The sequence below is a fragment of the Indicator indicator genome, chromosome 27 (genome assembly GCF_027791375.1).
Source record: "Indicator indicator isolate 239-I01 chromosome 27, UM_Iind_1.1, whole genome shotgun sequence".
In the NCBI taxonomy this organism is placed as follows: Eukaryota; Metazoa; Chordata; class Aves; order Piciformes; family Indicatoridae; genus Indicator; species Indicator indicator.
The window spans coordinates 5,164,519-5,187,535 of NC_072036.1; the positions used below are offsets into that span (position 1 = coordinate 5,164,519).

At 38.3% G+C, this 23,017-nt stretch overlaps 1 protein-coding gene across 1 annotated transcript in view; it reads left to right on the plus strand.

Moving 5' to 3' along the window:
- TRDN (triadin) overlaps positions 1-23,017 on the plus strand; it is a 212,119-nt gene that overhangs the window by 17,918 nt on the left and 171,184 nt on the right. Inside the window, 2 exon segments of the mRNA XM_054393020.1 lie at positions 15,559-15,811; positions 22,917-22,958. Coding sequence (XP_054248995.1) covers positions 15,559-15,811; positions 22,917-22,958 — 295 coding nt within the window.

Consider the following 23,017-nt stretch of genomic DNA (forward strand, 5'->3'; position numbering starts at 1 on the left):
TCTTCTTTCCCCTTCCAGAAAGAAATGCAGCAGAGCCCTCTGCCCAGAGACACACCTCCCTGCCTCTGCCCTTCATTTATCACAAGTGAGAAATCCATAGATTTTGTAATACAAGTTTATTACATTTTGCCTGCGAGTTGCTACTGAACCAGAGATTTCCAGTGATTTATTGTTGTTTTCTTTTAGTGATTTATACAGGGCTCATGTAAGAAAGATCACAAAGGAAACTTTGCTGGTGGCTGTTATTCTGGAGAGAGAGGAACTTAGTAACTGGAAATCATAGAGGAAACAGATAAATATGTGAGAATGCAATTTCAGCAAAGTTTTTTTGCTTTGCAAGTCTAGCTATAAATATTGATGAATGGGATGAGGGATAGGCTGTGGATGTTGTCTACTTAAACTTTAGTAAAGCCTTGGATGCATTTTCCCACAGCATGGTCCTGAGAAACTGGCTACTCATGTTCTGGATGGATGTATACTTAGCTGGGTGAAAAAATAGCTGGGTGGCTGGGGGAAGAAAGTTAACTCCAGATGGTGGTCAGCCACTAGTGGTGTTCCCCAGGGCTCTGTACTGGAAGCAGTTCTCTTTAGTGTCTTCATAAATGACCTTAATTAGGGGATTGAGGCACTATCAGTAAACTTGCAGATGGTGCCAAATTCAGTGGGATTGCTGCAGAGGCACTGGGACAGGCTGGATCAAGTGGCCAAGGTGAATTGTATGAGATTCAACAAAGTGAAGTGCCAGGTCCTGCACATGGATCTCAATAACCTCACACAAGGCTACAGAGTCAGGCAGGAGGGGCTGGAAAGCTGCGTGGGGGGAAAATGACCCAGGGGTGTTGGTCAACACCTGGCTGTTTGCTATAAATTTATTTACATTTGTGGACTCATTGAATATGTCAAGTTAACACTTGTATAAAATCACTATTGTTGCTATTACTACTGATACAGTCTTTGCTATCTTTTAGTTGAGCATTATTTTACTGTGTCTGAATCTACATCTTGAAAAAGTAGGTGTGTTTACCTAGATTTTTAAAGACAGATGCCAATATGAATTTGGCTTTGGAAATGGTTTTCTTGTTTTGGACTAGATTCAGAACTTCATAGCTATGTTTGCTTTCAATCTTTCCTCTTCTTTTATGCTTTTCATGATTTTACTTGGAAGAATCAACCCTTTTTTTGCTACATTAAATATAGAAATATTCCCTTTTATTCTCAGTGATTGGAGTGAGTGTTTTTAATGGTTTTGAAAAGAACTAGAACTACAGTAGTGTCTCATCACCTGAAAAAAATCACTATGTGAAAGAGCACATGTTTTTAGTTCTTTATTATCAGTTAGTAAGTTGCTGATTTACCTTCAGTTGCAGAAATGTTACCTTCAGTTGTAGAAATGTTTCCTTTGGGTTTTTTGTTTCCAACTTGCTGAAATGCTCTGGCAATGAAGTGGGAAGATAAGGAAATCATAAATTATTTTATTCATCATGGATTTTATAACCAGCGTTTTGTGAACGCTTTTTGGGACACAGATATGAATAATGGGAACTTCCCAACACACAGGCTATTAATTTTCCATAGATCTCTTGAGCAAATACCATTTTCATAGCTTGTGTGGTTCTGAAGGTATCATCTGAATTTACTCTGTATAAAAGTTACTTGGCCAAGTTTCTACTACATGAATCTGCAGGTGCTTCACTACTCTAACTCTTTTTAATCTATACTTCTTTCTATAGAGGAGTAGCTCCTGACTGGAAGTGATGTGAACTGAAGTACCAGTTAGGACAGAACTAGACTGCATTATACAAATCCTGACAATATTTTCCTAGGAATAGACCTTACACTTTCTTGCAGAATTGTTATAAACATTTTCAGAACTTGGTCACAGTAATGGTGACTTTAAAAAAAACTCTGTTTAACAGGCTTCCAAGATCATTTGTGTAGTGATTTACTGGGGAATACTACCCTCCGAGGAATGAATACCCAAGACACTCTGTCAAGTTGTAGTTTGCCGGGTCTGAGCATTTCTGGACATGGACAGAGAAAATTTAACCTGCATCTGCCCATTTGGTGACAAAGAAAACATTCCAGCTCTCTCCCACACACATCTCATGAATGCCTTTTAAAAGCTAACAATACCTGAGAGGACGTTGTATTGAGGTGAGGTTGGTCTGTTCAACCAAGTAACAACTGATAAGACAAGAGGAAATGACCTCAGGTTGTGCCAAGGGATGTTTAGATTCGATTTTTAGGAAGAATTTCTTTACTGGAAGGGTTCTCAGGCCATTGGAAAAGACTGCCCAGGGCAGTAGTCAAGTCCCCATCCTTGAAGGTGTTTAAGAGTCATTTAGAGTCATTAGGGATATGGTTTAGTCAAGGACTTGTCAGTGTTAGATTAGTGATTGGACTTGCTGATCTGAAAGGTCTTTTCTACTCTTGGCAGTTCTGTGGTTCTGTAATCCCACTCCTGTCTTGATCAGTACAATGAGCAGGAAAGAAATGTTGTTTTGGATGTGGAAACGGGCTCAGTAGTAAATAAGACTGATGTCTTATTTAAATAAAAAAATGTAAGTCTGTTTTGCCTGGTGAGGTAGTGCAAACCTTTTGTTACACTTCCCAGTGGTGGCAGAACCATATAAAGGCACTTTAGCTTTCTCTTCTTATGTGTGCAAAGTAGCCTGCCTGTACAGGTCCTGGGAAGCACATGGGATGATGCTTACTGTGTAGGTGGTATTCTTTAAGAGCACCATCTTACAGGGTTTCTTCCCCATTTCCTATGTGGCACCCAGTCTAAAGTTTAAATGGAGCACTGCCTTAATTATAACTTTTGTTGGCTTCTTAGCAAATGTTCTTACAGTGTCTTATGGCCTAACTTTTATTCCATATTGTGAATGTTATTCATTATTAGTCATTCAACTATTTTAGATACATTTTGTGTCTATTCTTGTCTTCCATCATAACGCTTTAATAGCATTCTGAATGTATTGTGCTTTTTGAGGGATGAATTGTGTGAGCGAGTGAAAGATTATCAGTTACGCGACCGTCAGAATCTAGTCAATGTGAGCTGAAATATCGACTGCAATGCAAATGTTCATCTTCAATAAATGTGAAAGTGTGCATTTTTTTATTTATTAGCACTTATCTAATTGCAGCTGAAGCTGCATTCTATTGATATAATAGAAAAGGAAATTAAGGAAGAAAGGTTAGGTGATGAATAAGCCTTTGGCCAGAATATAACAGCCGGCAAAATCTTGCAGAGACGCACACAGAATGACTAAGTAGGTCTCAAAAGCTTTCTTAAAAATTTAGAAAGGACTGTCAACTTTTACATCTGCACAGGACATCTCCATCTCCTTTTATTATACTGATAAAGTTATGAGTTGAGACTGCTGTATTAATATTCAAGGCACTTCAGAGGGTTGCTTGAAAGTTTTCTGAAATGAAAAAGTAGCAGTTGCTTCGGTGTTCTTAAAATCCAAGATGCAAAGATTTCAAGAAACTTCCTACACATAGTGAATGTATATAAACATATCTATATATCTATGTATCTATATCTACCTAAGTGGGTTGAAACGATGGACAAGGAGAATTAACAAGTACATCTAGAAGAAGCCTGTGGAGAGGAGAAGGCTCTGAGGGGACCTTATTGTGGCCTTCTAGTATTTTAAGGGGGACTACAAGAAATCTGGGAAGGGACTTCTTAGGATGTTGGGAAGTGATAGGACTCAGGGGAATGGAGGAAAACTAGAAGTGGGTAGATTCACATTGGATGTTAGGAACAAGTTTGTCACTGTGAGGGTGGTGAGACACTGGAACAGGTTGCCCAGGGAGGTGGTGGAAGCCTCATCCCTGGAAGTTTTTAAGGCCAGGCTGGAGTGGCTCTGCACAACTTGATCTAGTGTGAGGTGTCCCTGCCCATGGCAGGGGGGTTGGAACTGGATGATTCTTTCCAACCCTGATAATTCTATGATTAGGCAATGAGCAAGAATTTTAAGTTAGCTCTGTCTCCTGCAGACTTCCAGTATGGTCTTTGCTTTATTTCCTTTTTTCTTTTTATGAAAACAGTATGGCCTTACATTAAAACTGTGAGCTGAAGGAAAGAGAAATATCAGAAGACTAGGGGCAAATAAATCCAGATTTGAAGATCTATAAAAATACCCAGAACACAATTATACATTTCATTTTGAAAGCAACTTAATCCTAGGTGAAGGTTTAGTAAATGGGGGAGATGTTGGGTTTTTTGTGGACATGCTTGAGTATCATGAGAAGATTTGTGAATATAACACAAGCTGCTTGGAAAGCAGTATCAGTATGAAAAATGTTCTTTCAGCTGCTCTCTGGTTCATTAATCTAGAACCAAAGGGGGTTTCTCCTGGATGAAAGATTGGGAGGAAATCAGGAGAAATACATATCAATATCCTTTTCAGACATCATGGCTGGACTTCAGGCATACATATGAAACATTGTTATTTTCTTTTCCTATCACCAGGAGAGTCAGGGAACAAAGCACAGAAGAACTAAGGTTGGGGCAAGATGCCAGGAACATTATAGAGGGTCCTGCAAGTGCCTGATGTGCATGCAGGGCACTTAAGCTGGGTGGAAACTTTGCAACACCTGCTGTTACTTGTGGGATGGGAATACTGGGAGTCCTACTGTTTGGATCTGCTATTGCAGAGAATGTGGGGAGGTGTTACAGCTTGTGAATAATACCTGAATGGTTTTGCAATGTCTTTGTGCATGTTTACAGCAGATGGTGAAGATTATTTGATTTTAAATCCATGGGAGGAAATAAGGAAACTAGCATTCCAATCAGGTCAAATTTTTTCCCTGGTGTAGCTCACTTTCTATTCCAGTTAACAGTAACAATGTGCAGAGGCCACCTTGAGATGAAGGCTTTTTTAAGCTCAGAATAAAGTCTTTTAAACTGCTCTGAGGCAAGATTTTAACATTATGAATCCTTTTTGGACTGATTATGCCATTAAAAAGGTGGAAAGATTTTCTTCTTTGAGGACTGCTCTGCTGAAGTCTGCACAGGTGTCAATTACTCTTCTATAGCCAGATAAGTTGAAGCCCTATTTTATCTCAGTGTCTAGTATTTTAATACAGACATGAGAACTGAGGCTATGAACTTCAAGTAAATGGATACCCCACCCATGCACAGGGCAGAGATGTGCCCAGAAAAGGCAGCCCAGAGATGTTTCAACAGTTTTGTTCCATTTCTATACCAGTGCTGATTAGAAAAATGCAAAGAGTGAATTAAAATGAGTGATAATTTTGCACCATTCTCTGCTCTGCAGAAGCAAGTGTAGTTTGAATTTATTTTCTAGAATTAGGGTTGGAGTCTGTTGTTAAAAGAATGCCACAGATGTCTCTCAGTAGAGATTATTTTTATTTAATGTATATAGCAAACACATAGGCTTATCACTAATGTATTCTTCAAAGTATGGGTTGTATGCTTAGAAGCTTAAAGATAAATATTTTAGACATACTCTACATGGATAGATATGAAAAATAAATCATCTTCTGTTTTGGATACCTTTGAATTCAGATCTTATCTGTCACTGAATAACTTTAAAGCACTGTTAGCCTCCAACTAAAACTTTCACATGAACCATTTTCAAGATTAAGATATCATTTCTCTGAGACACTTAACAATTAAAGCATGCATTCAAAGCCTTTTTTTCCTTTCTAAGGCCTAAATCCTATAACAAAAACACCCTTCTCCATTTTATATAGATAAATATTTACATTTTCAAGGAGGAATTGGAAAAAGTAATTTTTACTTCTACTAATCATCAAATTGATACTCAATGTTATATACACACTCACAACATTAGGAACTTGTTCTGTGCTAGTGTTGGCAATTTTTTTCCTCAGGGAAAAAAATTTCCTTTCAATTTGTGTCATTATTGCTTTTTGGAAAATAACAAAATGTGGTGTATTTACTTGAAAAAGGCATTTGTTTGGGATTTGGATATACTGACAGGTGGGAAAATAACATCTTTTTCAGGAAGCAGGAAAATAACATCTTTTTCAGGAATCAGGAAAATATTGAGGTTTTTCTATGATTCTATGCCCCATGGATAACTTGCTGCCTATTTCTAGCAATTAGAGAATGGCTCCATTTCTGGAGATAAATAGTGTAACCATCACTAGGCTAAATTAGGAAACATTGCAAATCTCATATCTATATGGCCGTGGAGTTCCTGATTATTTAATCTCATCTGCTCTTCTCCTCCTTCCTTGGTGCCTGCGTGGTTTTCTCTCTCTCATGTCCCACTCCTCTCCCAAACAGAAGAGTTCTCAAAATAAAAGAATTTGTCCAACAAATTGGACTACTTACAGGAGCCATGCCAGTGGCCCCCTCCTCTGCTGCCAGTCCCCCAGATAGAAAGCCAACAAAGAACAGATCTGGAATTGTCTTTGCAGAGTTTTTTTATACTAGTACGCTTGTCCTTGGTGAAGATAGAGGATTTTGTAACTACTATTTACCCCACTGAGTTTCAATATATATTATGACTATCATTATTTTACAGATGGGAACAGATTTATTTTTTTCCATAACAAACAAAGTCAATGTTTTTCTCTATTCCCCTCTGAAGTGTAGATGTGTAGAGCTGAGTTTCCAAAACAAATAACAAGGGGAATGCATACAGTGATCTTGCTTCAGTAGGTTTCATGTTATTTAAAGATAAATGGCAACTGTTTTCCTCCAGTCTTCATTTTGGCATTTTAAAAGATAAGATGTACCTCTCAGCTTATATCAACTCACAAGTATGTCTAAATATCCCTTTGGTATCTCCCTGAAATGTCAGATTTCTAAGATGAACAGGAAGGTAAAACTTCTTTTTACTGTTTTAGAGCACCTCTTTTCAGTTTCTAAAGAAGGGAAGGTATTACCAATCAATACCAATTTCAGGTGTGGAACCAAACAAATAATGCATTTTTCAGGGTTCTGATAGTTTAGGATTAAGTGTTTGGGATTCAGTTACATTCTTATCTTATATGCATACAGAGAAGCTGGAAATGAAACATTTGATTTTTGGACAAGTCTCAACATTTCTAAAAGAAACAGTAAAAAAGCATATCAAACAGAAGAGTTATTTGAAAGAGAAATTTAAATGTCCAACTTCCAAATCCTGAGAAGATAAACTCTGCTGCCTTTTGGAAAGGGAGCAGCTCAGTGTCCCTTTGTTGTGCTTAGCTCCTGGTTTAAAGTGCAGTAAATGACACTTTTCTTGTTCTTATCAACTATACTTCCTGCAGTTTTGATTTTATAGAAGTATTTTGTTCTGTGTTGGCTACTGTTAACCCCTGTGGTCTGCTAAGTTCTCAGGAAATTACTACACAAATTGATATAGCTGTAAATAAAATGATCTGTAAAATTTTCCAGTAAACCCTGCTATCTTTTAAACCTGGTCCTTAGGGACCTTTTACTTTTCTTTCTAAAGTCATTTCAGGTATGAATTACTGCCGACAGGTTCATAATACCATCAGTCATATCAGACTATTTCAGCAGCCTTAACAACACAGATCTTTTAACTACTAACTAACCACTGTCCCCTTCTGTGTCCATTGTCCTTGAATAATCAGAATGATATAGAAGCTCTTTGAAATACATTCACACAGAGGAAATGTTCACAGAGGCAGAAGGTTAAAGGTCCTATCAGCGTACTGGTCCTTGGAAAAGATTTTGGGATCAGTGAAGGCGTTTTTTAATAGTGCCTTGCAAACTTATACAAGACAAATTGACTACTTTCTGGGGAGTCTCCTTCTCTGAAGACTTTCACAGTCCATCTGGATGTGTTCTTGTGCAACCTGATCTAGGAGAACCTGCTTTAGCTGGTGGGTTGGATTAGATGACCTCTGTAAGTCCCTTCTAAACTGCACTGTTCTGTGATTCTGTGTAACTGCAGCCAGAGAGAGGAGTTAAGAGTATGTGAGGAAAAACCTCTACAAACATCAAGGTCAGTGGTGAAGGAGGGGCAAGAAATGTTCCAGACACTGGACTCAGGTTTTCCCTGCAGCCTGTGGGCTCATGTTGGAGAATTTCATGGAGCATTGCCTGCTGTAGGAGGGACCCCACGCTGCAGCAGCAGAGTGTGAGGAGCCCTCCTTCTGAGGAGGAAAAAGCAGTGAAGACAATCACAGAATCATAGAATGCACTGGGTTGGAAGGAACCTCTGGAGGTCATCTAGTCCAATCCTCCTGCAATAAGCAGAGAGGTCCCTGACTATGTCAGTACTGACTGCAAACTGCATTCTTCATCCCTCCTGTGCCTCTGGAGGAGAGGAGGGAGAGAAATTGGGAGTGAAGTTAAACTGAGGAAGAATGGAGAGGTGTGGGGGAAGGTGTTTTAAAATTTAGTTTTCATTTCTCATTACTCTACTCTGATTTAATTGGTAAGAAATTAATTTCCCCAAGATGAGTCTGTTTTGCTCATATCTCTAATTGGTGATCTTTCTGTTCTTATCTCAACCCATCAGCCTTTTGTTATATTCTCTCTTCTGTCCAGCTGAGGAGGAGAGTGATGGAGCAGATTGATGGGCACTTTGCATCCAGCCAGGGTTAACTCCTCACTGTATCCTGAGAAAAAGTCATTACTACAATTGTGAAATACATTTCACATCTTGGAATACAGCATTATTAACTTCTAGTTTTCACCTCCCAGTATTTAGTAGTAGCACTGCTCATAGTGTTATTTACTGACATGCATTTTCTTTGCACTAGATAATGAAACAGCTTGATAGGAAGTATCCTTTATTCTGCAAACTTCTTATTGAAATAGATGAGATCAGAAGATTGGTGGCACATAATTTCTTGGAGAGTGAATGGAAAAGATTAATACAATTTGCTTCTTTAAATTATCAGATGCTCTCTATTGATCAAAAATAAAACCGATACAGGTACAATAATAGAAAAGGAAATTAAAGAAGTACACAGCACCATATGTAATTATAAGTGCCTTTTCTAAATTCAATCATTGAGCTAATTTTCATGCATCATCCTCTCCATATTCCATAATCTCTATTCTTTTTCTTTTGTCATGTAGAATTGCTTGCTGCACAATCTCCAACCCTATTTTTCACGTTTCATAAAGAATATTACATTCTTACAATGATCATTCACCAGTAAATCTGCAAATGTTCCCTCACAGACAGCCCCAATCAGTCTTCTAAGCCTTTAGTCTACCTTTTAATTCTGACAAGTTTGCCAATATATACATGATATGTGTTGAGAGGTTTTTCTCTTTGCACTTTAATGACAAACTGGAAGTCTGTAAACTCTAGTATTGCTTACAAAACTCCTTTTACATATTCCTTTTGAGTTATTCCAGTTGCATTCATTCATACATATGGGGATGTAAAATGATACAAAAGAAAGGAAATAGTCAAACATGGCAGGAAAAGATTTATGCTGCATTAGCTTTTCCTAGATTTGTTGCATTTCTACCCTACAGCTCATGGGATCTCCTTCATACTCAGAAGATGGACACTGGGTACCTACCATCTATTTTAGGACTGAGCTGTAGATCAATGCCCTACCCAGACTGTTTCAGACAATGGTGAGAGAGAGGAGCCTTCAAAAATAAGATGGATTAGTCTAAATTGACTTCCCTTGTTTCCATCTGCCTTTGTAGTATGGTAGGAAGAGTCTTGCTTTTATATATTACCATGTATATCCAGTACAAAACATCATACATATTAGTAGATCTAAGTAAGCTATTCAAGTTTACCAGGACTGCAGATTATCCATAGCAAGGGTGTTTACACCCACTGTAATCATACAGTTAAACAGCATTTGAAGGGGAGCAAAAGGTTTTGCCCAGCTGGACTCCTCTTGGTCTTCCTCCTCTGAGTTCTTCTGTACTCTGTTACTTATTGCCTAGCATCTGCATCTCTTGGCCTCTGGTGCTGGTCAGAAAGGTGGTTCAGGTGTGGTGCTAAGGGCTTAATTTCTCTCTGCTCAGCATTTTACTCCCATATACACTCATAAAGGTAAAAAGCATGAGTCTAGTGAAGCATTATCCATTGCCAGTGCCTATGCAAGTACTGGGAAACTGGCTACATGCTTCTGATGAGGCAAAGGCTTTCTGAACAAAAGTTGTTAGACCACTTCAGGAAAGAACATTGTTACTGATATTTTACTGCAAGCTACTGAGTAGTAACCACAGCAGAAATTCTGTCTTTTTTCCTTTCCATTTGTATAATCCAAGGGTGCAGAAAAAACAGCAGAGAGATGAGGAGGACACCACAGTCAGGCATAAATATAATCTGAACAACAGGCACAGGTACAGGGTAGGTTTTGTGGTAGAAACCATTTTCCCAGCATGGGGAAAAAAGTGATTATTTTGAGAGCTGCAGAGGTCGGTGTACTTACTAGGGGTGATGAGCTGGGCTTGAAAAAATGCAGCAGATTATTGTATATCCATTACCCAGCCCTGCACTGAAGGATTCTAATTCCTTGTCCTCTTCTCTCTGAAGAACTTTCCTTACTGCAGGCTGAGACACCTGCCTGCCCAATTGCAACAGGGGTGGATTTGATAAGGTCACCAGGTTAAAGCCCAAGGCTCAAGCCAGTGCTTAACACAGTGTCAATTTATATAGTCATTCTTTCTCTTCTCTGTTCCCTTAATTAGTATTTAAATATTCAAACTGAAGTGGAATAGGTCGAACAGAAGCCATTAATGACCTGAATCCAGAATACTCTATAGCCTACTTATTGGAGTGTTCATCTTGGGAGTGGAACAGACAACTTCAAATTTACCAGTTCTCTCATTTAGGGCAGACTGCACTGAGGCTTCTCACATCCCAGCTGAATTGCCCTAGCAACAATATTATTATTTATAAAGGAACAAGCTTATTTTTTTTTTCTTTTTTGTAGCATGACTAGCCCTCTGCTGTTAATATTCTGAGCCTTAAAAAGGCATTGCACATTCAGTATTTTATTTTGTGTGTACCTGTGTTCTGTTGGCAGAATGAGGAATGTTACATATAAAATAAGTATGAAATAACATAAATACAGAAAATTACTATTTTTACATGTGAATGAATCTGAATGGAGTGGAGGTATTCTCTGGTTTGGGGTTTGTTTGGTTTTGTATATATATGTATATTTTTTTTTTCTTCTGGAGTAGTCAAAAGTATAGCTGCTGAGCTGTAAAATCAAGTGTCCATTCTTAGCCACAGACTCCTGTGCTTGTTATGCTTTAAGGAGTGCTCAGCTTACAAATACAAAAGGTATTTTATCTAAGCTGCCAGGACTACAAGCTCACTCCAGACTCTGAAAGTCACATAGTGTCCTCCTCAAAGTTGTCACCAATTGTCAAAGTTTCTTTATACTCATGAGACCTTATGGGTCTACAGACTATATCCTAAGAGACAACTCTGAAACCAGAGGAATAGTAAAGATCTGAGTTTCAGATTGTTGGAATTCAGCAAATCAATCTGTTGATATAAAGGTGACATTTGTGACCTGATGGGGTGGCTCTGTGTGCGTGAGAAATTGGGATGTGAAGTCAGAGGTATACATCCCTGGAGTAACCTTTTTATAGAAATGTATCTATAACTTTTTTAAGTTCCCATCCTCATTGAAAATCAATAGCAATCACATCCCAAAGTGCCAGGAGGCTTTAGGAGACATGTGGTGGTGGATTAAAATCAGATGGCTGAAATTGTAACAGCCTTCAGCTGCACCTCTACTCCTGTGATGGATGTTGCTTCCTCCAAAGCAGGGACAACTGATCTGCTCATGAATCTCCTGATCCACTGCAGTGTAAACTGACTTGGATTCTGCTTGGCTGTAATACAGATAGTGACAATTTGTCTTAGAAGAGAAACATGTGTGACAAGGGCAGCATGGGTATCTGGAGAACTTCAGAAATCTGATTTTAACTTGTCACTGAGTGATTCCTGTCAATCATAAAAGTAAGACTCATTAGGCTGCATCAAGTGGTTTCAAAACAACAGAAATGCCTGTTTTCTCATTCCTCCCTCCACTGGGCACCCGAAGCCCACCTGACCTCGTGGGCAGGAGCTCTGCTTAACTTTGGTGCTTCACTGAGAAAAAAGAGAATTGCTGTTGGCTGAACTGACAGAAACATCGCTCATGTACAGGTCTCCTCTTTGTCTGCTGGTCTGGCTGTGTATGTAGCTTCTCTTGCAGGTTTGCAGAGAAGTTTAAGACTGGCAAGAGGTGGAAAAATATGCACATAACACCTGGGTACTGCAAAGTAAGGAACTGGCAGAGAAAAGCATCAGGGTAGCACCATGGGTGTTGCAATAACAGAATGGTTGTAGGCAATCATCCTGATGTTATTGCCCCCTCTTTGTGAAATTATGATGGTATCAATATGCAAACCCCACCCCACACGCAATCAGATAGTAGCAAGCAATGTCTTCCTCAGGAGTCCTTGGCTAAACTCCTCCAGACCATTTTATTGTTGTTGTTAGCATCTTAGGGACATAAAATCTAATTTCTCTTTTCAGTGGTTTAGGGTACCCTATATGAATTCATCATTGTCTTGTCAATGGTGTCTGGCAGTCCTGTGAGGATGTCTCTGATATAACAACACTGCATACCTTTCTTAAGTACTTGAGTCATACTTCAGGCACTTGCATGAGGAACCTCTGGCTATATAACATTTTCCTCAGCTAACTTCCAGTCAGATTTGAGTCAAGAGCTGTTCACTCCCAATTCAATGAGTGTCAGAGTGGTGATTTTATTGTAGAACATTCTGAGTTTTAAAGGGGGTCTAACTTGCCTACACCAGCAGCCAAAAGCATGCAATAGATAACTTTCTAGCATGCTTGAGCTTCATCTCTGCACTGTTGTTCAGACTGATAAATTGTAGGAAAACATTTTCTTCACCAAAGAAGGCACATAGCAGTCTGAATTTAAAAAGTTAGGTAGACTGAGTAGGAAGGAACTATTTTTACATATCAACAGACCTAGATGAATGATCCTTTGAATGCTAATTATATGTGTAAGTCTATTTCTATATACACACATAGGATTTTAATTGCCTGTATTATAGCTGTGCAAATATCTGTCATTAGTATGTCCTTGGAGATATGCTGTGGTACTAAGATTTGTCAAGATGAGACAGTACCTTTCTATTCTCTCTTACACATCATAAACTCTGACTGATATCCCTGAGGGAGAAAAAAATGCTTAATGTGTCTTTTATGACCTGTTGCATGCACAAATTACTTGCATTTTGAATGCAGCAGGATAACAAAATGCTATTGATTTTGAATTTGACTTTAGGAAGCTGATCTTTATTGCAAGTTGTCACTTGGCGGATTTTTCCTCCTGCTGTTAAATGTTTGATCTAAAATTTATGTTTGGAGGCATGAAAACTGTGATGGGTTTATAATAATTTTATTTTTTTGTGTGTGTATAAATTCTGTGCTGGTAGATAGACATTATTCATAGGCAGAATAAACATTCTACAAATAAAACTAAATTTCAAATGAGTAGCAAAAACTGTAATATGCCAATCTTGCTCTGCTTATACGACAGTGCTGTGTAGAAAAGCAGCTCTCTGGGGCTTGAAGCAAGGCACTTCTCAGTGTCAGGATGCTTGTGCAAAAGCAGTTGTAGAAGATAGAAGGGAAGCAGACACAAGTGTAATACATTACAGATTAAGCAAAATAAATGTCAACTAGTTCAGAGCAGGAATTTGAGCACTCTATGGATATGACAGATTCAGAGTTAAGGAACATCTGACTTGTTCTTCCCAGTTCTATTGATATTGGTGAGATACATAAAGGCCATTTCAGCATCATTTCAAAGCATTGTTTTCACTTTTTAAAGATATATGTGCCTAGAGGTAATATCAAGGATCTAATATTTTCTCCATTTATTTCTTCAAGAATGGGAATGTAGTGATTCTCAAAGGAAGGCTATATGCATGTTGTGATGGTAAATAATTGAAAGTCTTCAACAGCCTTGTACTAAGGTAGCTCTAGTGATCATTTCCAAATACATGTTTACCATTTTATATGTGGAAAAACTAAATCTGTTTGTTCCTTTCCCTACCTCTTTCATCCTAGAAATTTATCAGCCTTATAGGTTGTATCAGCTGTGACAGAAGATAGGTAATCTCAGGGTGAGAAGCAAAAGTGTGAGCGAACTAAGTATCTCCTTATTCTTTGAAATTTCAGACCTCTGTGTAGACAGGGGTCTCTGAAATCACTGACATTAATTTAGGAGAGCTGGTAATCATCAACCAGACCAGGAACAGAGGTAACCTAATTTTGTATATTTTAACAGCAGCTTACAAGCAAATTGTGTAAACTAAGGTATGTGGAGATACTGTGCTCTTCTATTGGTTTTGACTGTGCGGTTACAAATATTTTTACTATTGTTTTTCTATATAGTTATAAACATATGCCAAGATTGTTTAGGATTACTTCCTTTGGTGAGGAAGAGTAGTTGGAGAACTTTCAAACATGGACAGGTTTCAGTTGCTATAGTTTTAGGCTGTGTCCAGAGTTAACATTTCTTACTATCCTGGGAAGAAGTAGATGAAGTCACTAGGCAACTGTTCATGAAACAGTTTGTGTCTCAGTTATTTACTTATCAAATGTACTTACCTTCCTACCAGCTTTCTTGTACCAAACCTATGCATTCTGACATTAGACCTGCTTTGACACTGCAAATCCTGCTTCTTAGGAGATTTTTTTTCTTTTAGTAAATTAAAAAAAAAAAGCCTCAAAGAAAGGTACTTAAAAATCATCTGCAAGACTCTTCACAACTTGTTAGGACACTGGACATGTAAATCATTTGTTTTTTAGATGAAATGTTGCATACATGTTCCTATTGCCATTGATACATGTCCTTGACAGCAGAATTCCAGCCAACCTGGAGTGGCATAGATGCATTAACTCCATTACAGTCAATGGAAGCACACTTAATCACATCACCTGAGAGCCTGGCCTGCAGCCAGTAACAAGACAGTTCTTTGGAGAGTAATAATACTTTATGCTTTCATCAATCACTCTCCTAGGTCTGTAGCTATTCATGGCAGACTGAAAAAATGTCATATTATAATTAAAAAGGCTGGCCATGGCTCTTTCACCATGTTTGCTCCCAAATTAAATTTAATAAGTGACCTCAGTTCAAGAAAAACTTCTTCCAGAAAGCACAATAACCTGTCTTTAATAAAGCAGTGTTTACACTTATTTTAAATATTCTGATCACAGCATTGTGGTGGTTGGATGGGACCTCTGAAGATCATCCAGTCTAACCCCACTGCTAGTACAGGATCACCTGGAGTAAATTACACACAAGAATGTTTTGAATGCCTCCAGAGAAGGAGACTTCACAGTATCTCTGGGCAGCCTGGTCCAGTGCTCTGCTACCCTCAAAGTGAAGACTATTTTTTTTTCCTTATGCTCATGTGGAACCTTCGGTGTCGTGGTCTGTGTCCATTTTCCCTTGTCCTGTCACTGGATGCTGTCGAGTAGAGTCTGGTTCCATCTTCCTGACACTCACCCTTTAAATTGTAGATTGACTGTGGAGCAATTTCAAAACAACACTCACAGCCTTGATTCTTAGTCTCCACATGTTACATTCTGTTTCCTCTGCCCTATCTCCCTAGGACGTATGTCTACAACCACAACGATAATAGATGGTAAGAACGGATCCATTCCCTCATCATCCATGAAAGTGGGGAAGAAATCAATGACAGAAGACCTCGTGACAACCTTCAGCTCACCAGCAGCATGGCTTCTTGTTGTTGCTCTGATTGTTACCTGGTCAGCAGTAGCTATTGTGATGTTTGACTTGGTGGATTACAAAGACTTCGCAGGTAAAACTCAGCGTGTTCTGGTTTACGTCTTGTATATTAAAATTTAAAAAATTATTAAGGAGTGTGTAGTACGCAAATGTGTGTGCCTCTCGCCTTCCTGGAGACAGCAATGTTTACCAAGGCAGGACACATTGTGACAAATGTCAGAACATATTAGTTTACACTTCATATATCTTTATAATTTAAGTCTCTGTTTTGCAGCCCACCCTCATCCTGGAAAATGTGTATGTTGACAATAATATAGCATATATGTGAGGGGATGTATGGACAGATTGCTGCTTTGCAATTTCCTTATAAAATCATTTCAAGGAAAAGAAAAGTAACTCTTAGTTCACATTTTCTCAGATTTAGACCTCTTTCATAGTTTGCTTGAGTATTCTGACATCTGCTTATGCAGTTGAATGACAAGAAAAATGCAAAGGATCATTTCTAAACATGCTAATCCTAAATTCACCTTCAAAATCCAGGAGTACAGATGTCCAAATTCTTGGTATTAGTGGAGTCCCATCCTTCTCTTCAATAAGGCAGTAGTTCTAGCCTAGATGAAGACATGGCAAACTGAATGAAATCAGGTTTCAAGGTGCATACTGGTTACTAAGGTCAAAGATGAAAATAACATAGGTGATATATGGACTAATCATAGTTGAGGAAGAAGAGAGGAATGGTGATTAGTTTTTTCTGCCTTGTATCTGGCAATGACATAATGAAAAATAAATTAACTACCTGTTTGTGAAGGGTACATAGCATACATGAAGCCACTTCCGCAGTAAAACTTCTGTGAAGAGCCTGTAACCACTGGGAAATACATACATGAAACAAACCAAATTACTAGAGACCTTATTGTTCTTAATGAAGAACTCCAGCTCTGAAGTTATCACACCTTTCACAATAATTAATTGGGAACTGAAATCCAGGCTTCAGCCTTTTAATTCAAAACAAATTGAGTTGATGTTTCAGAGTTCATTTCCTGGACTTTATTAGTTTACTGTTAAATCCATAGATTCTTTTGTCCTGCTATATATCAATATTGACCTCAAGATTTCCTTTAAAAGCTTTTGAGACATGAATAGATCTTGAAAGAAATCAACCAATCCTAGATCAATGGGTGAGAAAGAAGCTTGAAAGGTAGAGAAAATATTATCACAAACCTCTCTTAAATTCTTTACCTCTCACCTCTCTGTTTTCAGAAGGAAGTCACTTGAGTCCCAGCAAAATGTAAATTTACTTTTGAGCAACAAAACAGGCATCAAATTTGGACACCATACACTTCAATGTAAATATAAACCAAGAGAGAGAAACCACTATGTTCTGCTTTTAATTTCCCATGTTAACTATCTATCAATCAGTCAAGTTCTTCATATGTTTTCAGTGAACTATAAAGAACTAGAGTATAACTCAGACTAAACTCTTAAACTAAACAATTCCTGAGCTGGCTGTCAGCTCATGCATGCTCGATGTACTGGTCAGGGGAAGGCTAAGCAATGGAGATCTGTATTTATGCTGGAGACTGAAAGAAATTATCTAAGCAAATGTAAATATGATGTTCATGTTGCATTGGTTAAACGAATTTAAACCACAAAAGTGTTTCTAGAAACAGATATTTTTCAAAACAGTCAGCAGAAATAAAATGTAAAATTTAATCTACGAGGTGAGATTGTATTTCGTGGAGATCTCTGAGACATGATACTTTAGTATTTTGGGTTGATGGGCTTGTTTCTTTTTCTTTTTAAAGACATTTCTGTTCCTAAGTGATTAATTAAGCCAGCACTTAAATTGAGTCTCAACAACAAAATGCTAAGGAATTCCTCTGTTCCTTCAGACTGGGATTACATTATTCTCAATATTTACACAAATATAGCAATAGCTACATGGCTTTTGCCATGACCCTTGGGTTTCACTCCTACACAGCCTGATTTTTTTTCCAAGTTAAACCTACTGAAAAAAATTTATGGTAAAAGATGAAGACCTCACATAGGACAACTGGCTGGTGCTATTGACACAAGAACGATTGTTACTCTCTACCAGTTTAACCCTTTGCCTCCAGTGGAAGTAATTCCTTCTCTTTATATTGAAAGCAGAATTTGGAACATATTTTTAAGGAAGTCCTTAAATCTAAAAGCCAGTGATATTTTTTCTCTTGGATTTGACACTTTTATTTGAACAACCAGACCTGATTAAAAACCAGTGAACAGTTATTTTCTAGACTGTGAGTTTGGTTTTGCAAGCATGATTAAAATTAATTTCCTAGTTTTCTGATGTAAATGAAAGGTGGGAAAGAAATATTCAGCTGTATATGTTTTAATCTATAAAACACATAATACTGTGTCTTTTTTCCTTAAATATCACTTGCCTTTCATAAGTCAGTGCATTCAATTTCTTTTCCATTTCTTTACCTGAAGTTCCATGAAGTTCAAGTTTAGATAGTATGCACAGCATATGAATGAGGCAAGCTGAGAGAGCTGAACTCTGCTAGTCTAGAGAAGAAGAAACCGAGGGGTGACCTAGGAGCAGCCTGCAGCTTTTTGAAGGGTAGTTTCAAAGATGGCAGAGGACTCTGACCTACAAACTCCCACCAGAGACTTCCATTATGTCTCTGTGCCAGCAATGACTGTCTCCATAGCAGAGCCATGGGTAGTGAGTGTGCTTCACAGGACTGACTGCAGCAGGAAACTGGAGCAGGCTGATGTACTAAACAAGGCTGGGAATTGTGTGGCTGTGGAATTTACACAGGTTTGCTTCTCTTGATTAGAGAGCTGCTAGCCTCTGGCCAATAAAGGAAGTCTAATGCCCTAAATTATGAGTTACCTAGATCACAGAATCAGAGAATGGTATGGGAAGGGATCTCTGGAGATCACCTAGTCCAACATCCCTGCTAGAGCAAGGTCCTGAGATCAGCTTGCACAGGAATATGATCAAGCAGGTTTTGGAATTATTGAGAGAGAGGCTCCATAACCTCTCTGGGCAGCCTGGTCTAGTGCGCTGGCACCCTAAAAGCAACAATATTTTCTTAAGTTCAAATGAAACCTCCTGTGTTCTACTTTATACCTGTTGCCCCTTGTCCTGTCACTGGGAACCACTGAAAAGAGCCCAGTCCCATCCTCTTGACCTCAGCTCCTTAGAAATCTGTCTGCATTTAGATACTTAAATGCATTTCAGTCTACTCATTCAAGGCTAAAGAGCCCAAGGTCTCTCAGCCTTTGCTCCTAAGAGATTGCAAAGAGATTTATGGAGGTCTGTAGGATCGCAACACAACAGAAGAGTATGAACTTGAACAGACTATGACTTGAACTCAAGCATTGCTCTCTTGTTTCAACAATTAACAATTTTGCTTTCATTATCTTAAAGGCAAAAAGGACATATATTATTAGTATATGTATTTTAGCTCTTAGGTATTCTTTTTGCTTATTATAATAATCTTCTCATTTCCACTCTGCCTATAATGCCAACCCATAGATTTTTATCTTCTTGATTACTATGGTTTCATGTTCTTCTAGAAGTAAACTATTAAATTTGGGAATTTTGATGATTTATGTAAGATGAAATTTATCCCAGAAGTAGCTATGTGAAAATTAGGTGTTTGGTTTCATCTTAAAATACATGTGGTAAACTACTTTTGGGGGCAGCCTTGCTATTCAATATTTGAAAAGGAGCCTTTAGAACTGAGGGAGGCTGTGGAAGCATAACAGGCTTCAGTTAGCTGGAGTTAGATTACATAAAGTCAAGCTCCACTCATAGAAAGATTTAATATTTATTTTGAGTAATTTTACACATCCAGAACATAGAATCAGAGAATGCACTAAGTTGAAAGGGACCTCTAAAGGTCACCTAGTCCAAGACCTCTGCAGTAAGCAGAGATATCCTCAACTCAGAGCCCCATCAAGCCTGAAATTGAATGTTTCCACCACCTCCCTGGGCAACCTGTTTCAGTATTCCACCTCCCTCATAGTAAAGAACTTCTTAATAATAATAAATCTAAATCCGCTTTGCTCTAGCGTATAAACCATTGCCCCTTGTCCTAGTGCTACATGCCCTTGTAAAAAGTCCCTCCCCAGCTTTCTTGTAATCCCCCTTCAGGTACTGGAAGGTCACTATAAGTTCTCTCCCTGGAGCTTTCTCTTCTCCAGGTGGAACAACCTGAACTCTCTTGTCCTGTCTTCATAGGAGAGGTGCTCCAGCCTCATTTTGTTTGAAGGTTAGAACAGAGATGAGATCTGCAAGTTAGCTTTGGCCATGGATTCTGAAGAAAGCATGAGACAGGCTTTAGATCAGTGCTGAAAGAGTCAGCCTTGTTCTATCTCCACAGAAGGAAATTAAATTTTGCAGTGTTTCACATTACTGTGCTATGCTCATTCCTTTGAGAAAAGAAATGAAAGCTTGCATTCCTATCATGTTGTATTGTACAACTATAAACATGACTGAAATATTTCGGATGTGGTATGAAGGTGACAAACGTTACAAAAGCCTGAGATAAGAGGCTACCAATCTCACGCAGTACATAGGGTGTATGAATATGCAACAAACAGCACCCTGCCTTGGAAGACCTCTTCTATGTTCTCAGTACTTTCAGAAATGCAGAAAAATAGTCATTTTGGTTTGGTGTGGGCTTTGCAACACATTGCTGTGACTACCATCCTTTGTGTTAGGAAAAACACCTTGTTAATTGGCTTCATAATTCATGAATGTATTTCATGCATTTCTTGTGCTTATAACTGGATTATATATTTTAATTGGTAAATGTAACTAAATAATTTACAATTATTTTAGTCCTGAAGCTTGATTGCCCAGGAACACATATTTGCTAATGGGCTAATAATGTGTTCAGAATTCCCTGCCATCTCTGTGACCAATTACAGCTAATTAACACCACCCTACTTTCAGATCCAGAATGGCCAATATTCAGAGTAAATTGATAGTGATTTAGCCAGTCACCTAAAGGCCAGACTAAATCAAACTTAATGAAACCTCACCAGGTCTGCAAAACCCCAAACTATCCAGAAAATAATCTAACTGAAAATGTGGAACACGTGTAGCACAATGAGCTTGCCATTTTATCCTGACTGTTTAAAAATAAAAAATAATAATAAAAAAAATGAACAGGCTCTTTGTGTGGATAATTCATTTTTGCTCAACCATAAAGAGACTTTTGGGAGACCTGCAGCAAAAAAAAAGCAGATCTCTGTGGAGGTAGTACCTGTGACTGCCAGGAATGGGGAGCTAACAGGGCATGGAGGCACATTGCTCCCAGCACCACAAGAAGCAGCAGGGCTTCCAGTCAGATGTTCTCTTTAATGTTTTCTTGTGGGTCTTTTTTTTTCCTTTTTAAGTTAATGTCAAAACATCTAGTGAAATTCTTGTGGGGTTTCCCACAACAGCTTCTGACTAACACAGTCTGAAGTCACCATTTCCCTGTATTAGCTAGTAGTCACATCCAGCACAGGAAAACAAGCAAATAAATAATTAGGAACCATAAATTCACATGAACATTTACATTCTGAAGGAAACCTCCCTCTCCCACACACAAAGATAAAGACCAAGGCTCTAAAAAACTTCTACTCTAAAATTGACAGAAGGACTTTTCCCTCCCACCCCCGGTCTGTTGCATGGTAAAACTCCTAGGTGCAAAACCTGTTAGGTGCAGTGTTTTGTTTCATCACTAAGAGAAGTGGAATTCAGCAAAATGCAGCTACTGGGTTTCTTCCTTCTTTGTCTTTGGAGATGAATTAGGACTATATGATTCTATTTTTCTCCTGGAATGCCAAGACACTGCAGTCATTCTGTTAGGCTCATATTCACTTGCAACCTTTAAGAACTTCAAAAACAAGACTGTACTTATGAATACTCTTGTATTTTATGATAGTGTATCCAGTATTAAAATTGATACTACCTTTGCACTTGTTCAGGAAAAAGAATGAATTTCTGGCTTAGTTTAAAGCATTAGGAAACTTAATGGAATATATCATTTTAACACCTGGTGAAAAGGTGCTTCACACTCTCAGTAAATTGAAACAATTAGTAGAAGTTTTGCATGCATGCTAAAACCTAGAGAAATCTCCCACAGAATAAAGGGGTGGGATGTTAAAAAGGGGTGTGCTCACCTTGGAACTAATCAACACTGTTCTATAGTCTTTTAAAATACATTTTTTACTGTGTTTATAGGTGTCAGTCCAGAGCATGAGCAAACAGCTTACTTATCTCAAAGTTCATAATGAAATTGAATTGTGTAGGACTTCCACTAATGTACCCGAAACTTACAAAACATTCATTTACACTCTCTTTCATAATTCTAAAAATGAAACAATTTAAACTGGATTCTAGTTTCTAGGAGGGCTGCCCAGATGAGATCTTGTTTCCCATGTTTCATTCTGCAGCAAAGCTCATAGCTGAGTTATAAACCCCTAGAAGATGAGTTTGTACCGGAAAGAATGATGGCCTATGAGGTTCTGCTATGCTGCAAGTATCATGTTCATCCAAAAAGGTCTGGCATATACAAGATGATAAACTGTGTTAGATCAAACTTTATGTGGTCCTGAAGTTGAAAATGTGACATTTCAAAAACTGACTCAATGAATAGGGGAGGATCTAAGGAAAGAAAGTCTTGCATGCTTAAATGCACTTCATGGCATACAAAACACAAACCAAATTTCCAGCCCATGATGGTTTCTGGGAATTCTCTAATTATAAACAAACCAACCAACCCAGTAATTCATTTCAGTACCAATTGCAGTAATGTAATTCTTTGGTTATTTGCTGCTGAGGAAATAAAAATAATTCAACTAGAATCAACACTGTGCAATATATTCTTTTCAGCAACAGAATGTGTTTGTAACTTGTAAAAAAATACCTGTGCCTTATTTAACCATGGTTTTGCATTGCTCTGATTCATAATGTATTATCTCACACCTACAGCATATTGTTTCTCTTTTTAATGAACTCCAATTTCTGCTTCATAACAGCAGCCCCACAGAGATTAAATAACTCCTCACCTCACTCCTTAACTGCTTCCTTTAGTCAAGCGACAGCTGAGGATGTTCGTTATTGCTAATGGTGTTTCTTCCTCTTTTTTTATTGGACTTTCTGGGGTTCATCTTGTTGCCATCCACTCTAGCCACCTATTCACAACATTGTGATGATCCCTGTTTACCACCTGGTAAAGATGTTCTGCCTGCAGTGTTCTGAATTGCGTGCGGGTGTGCACGGGCTGGGGAG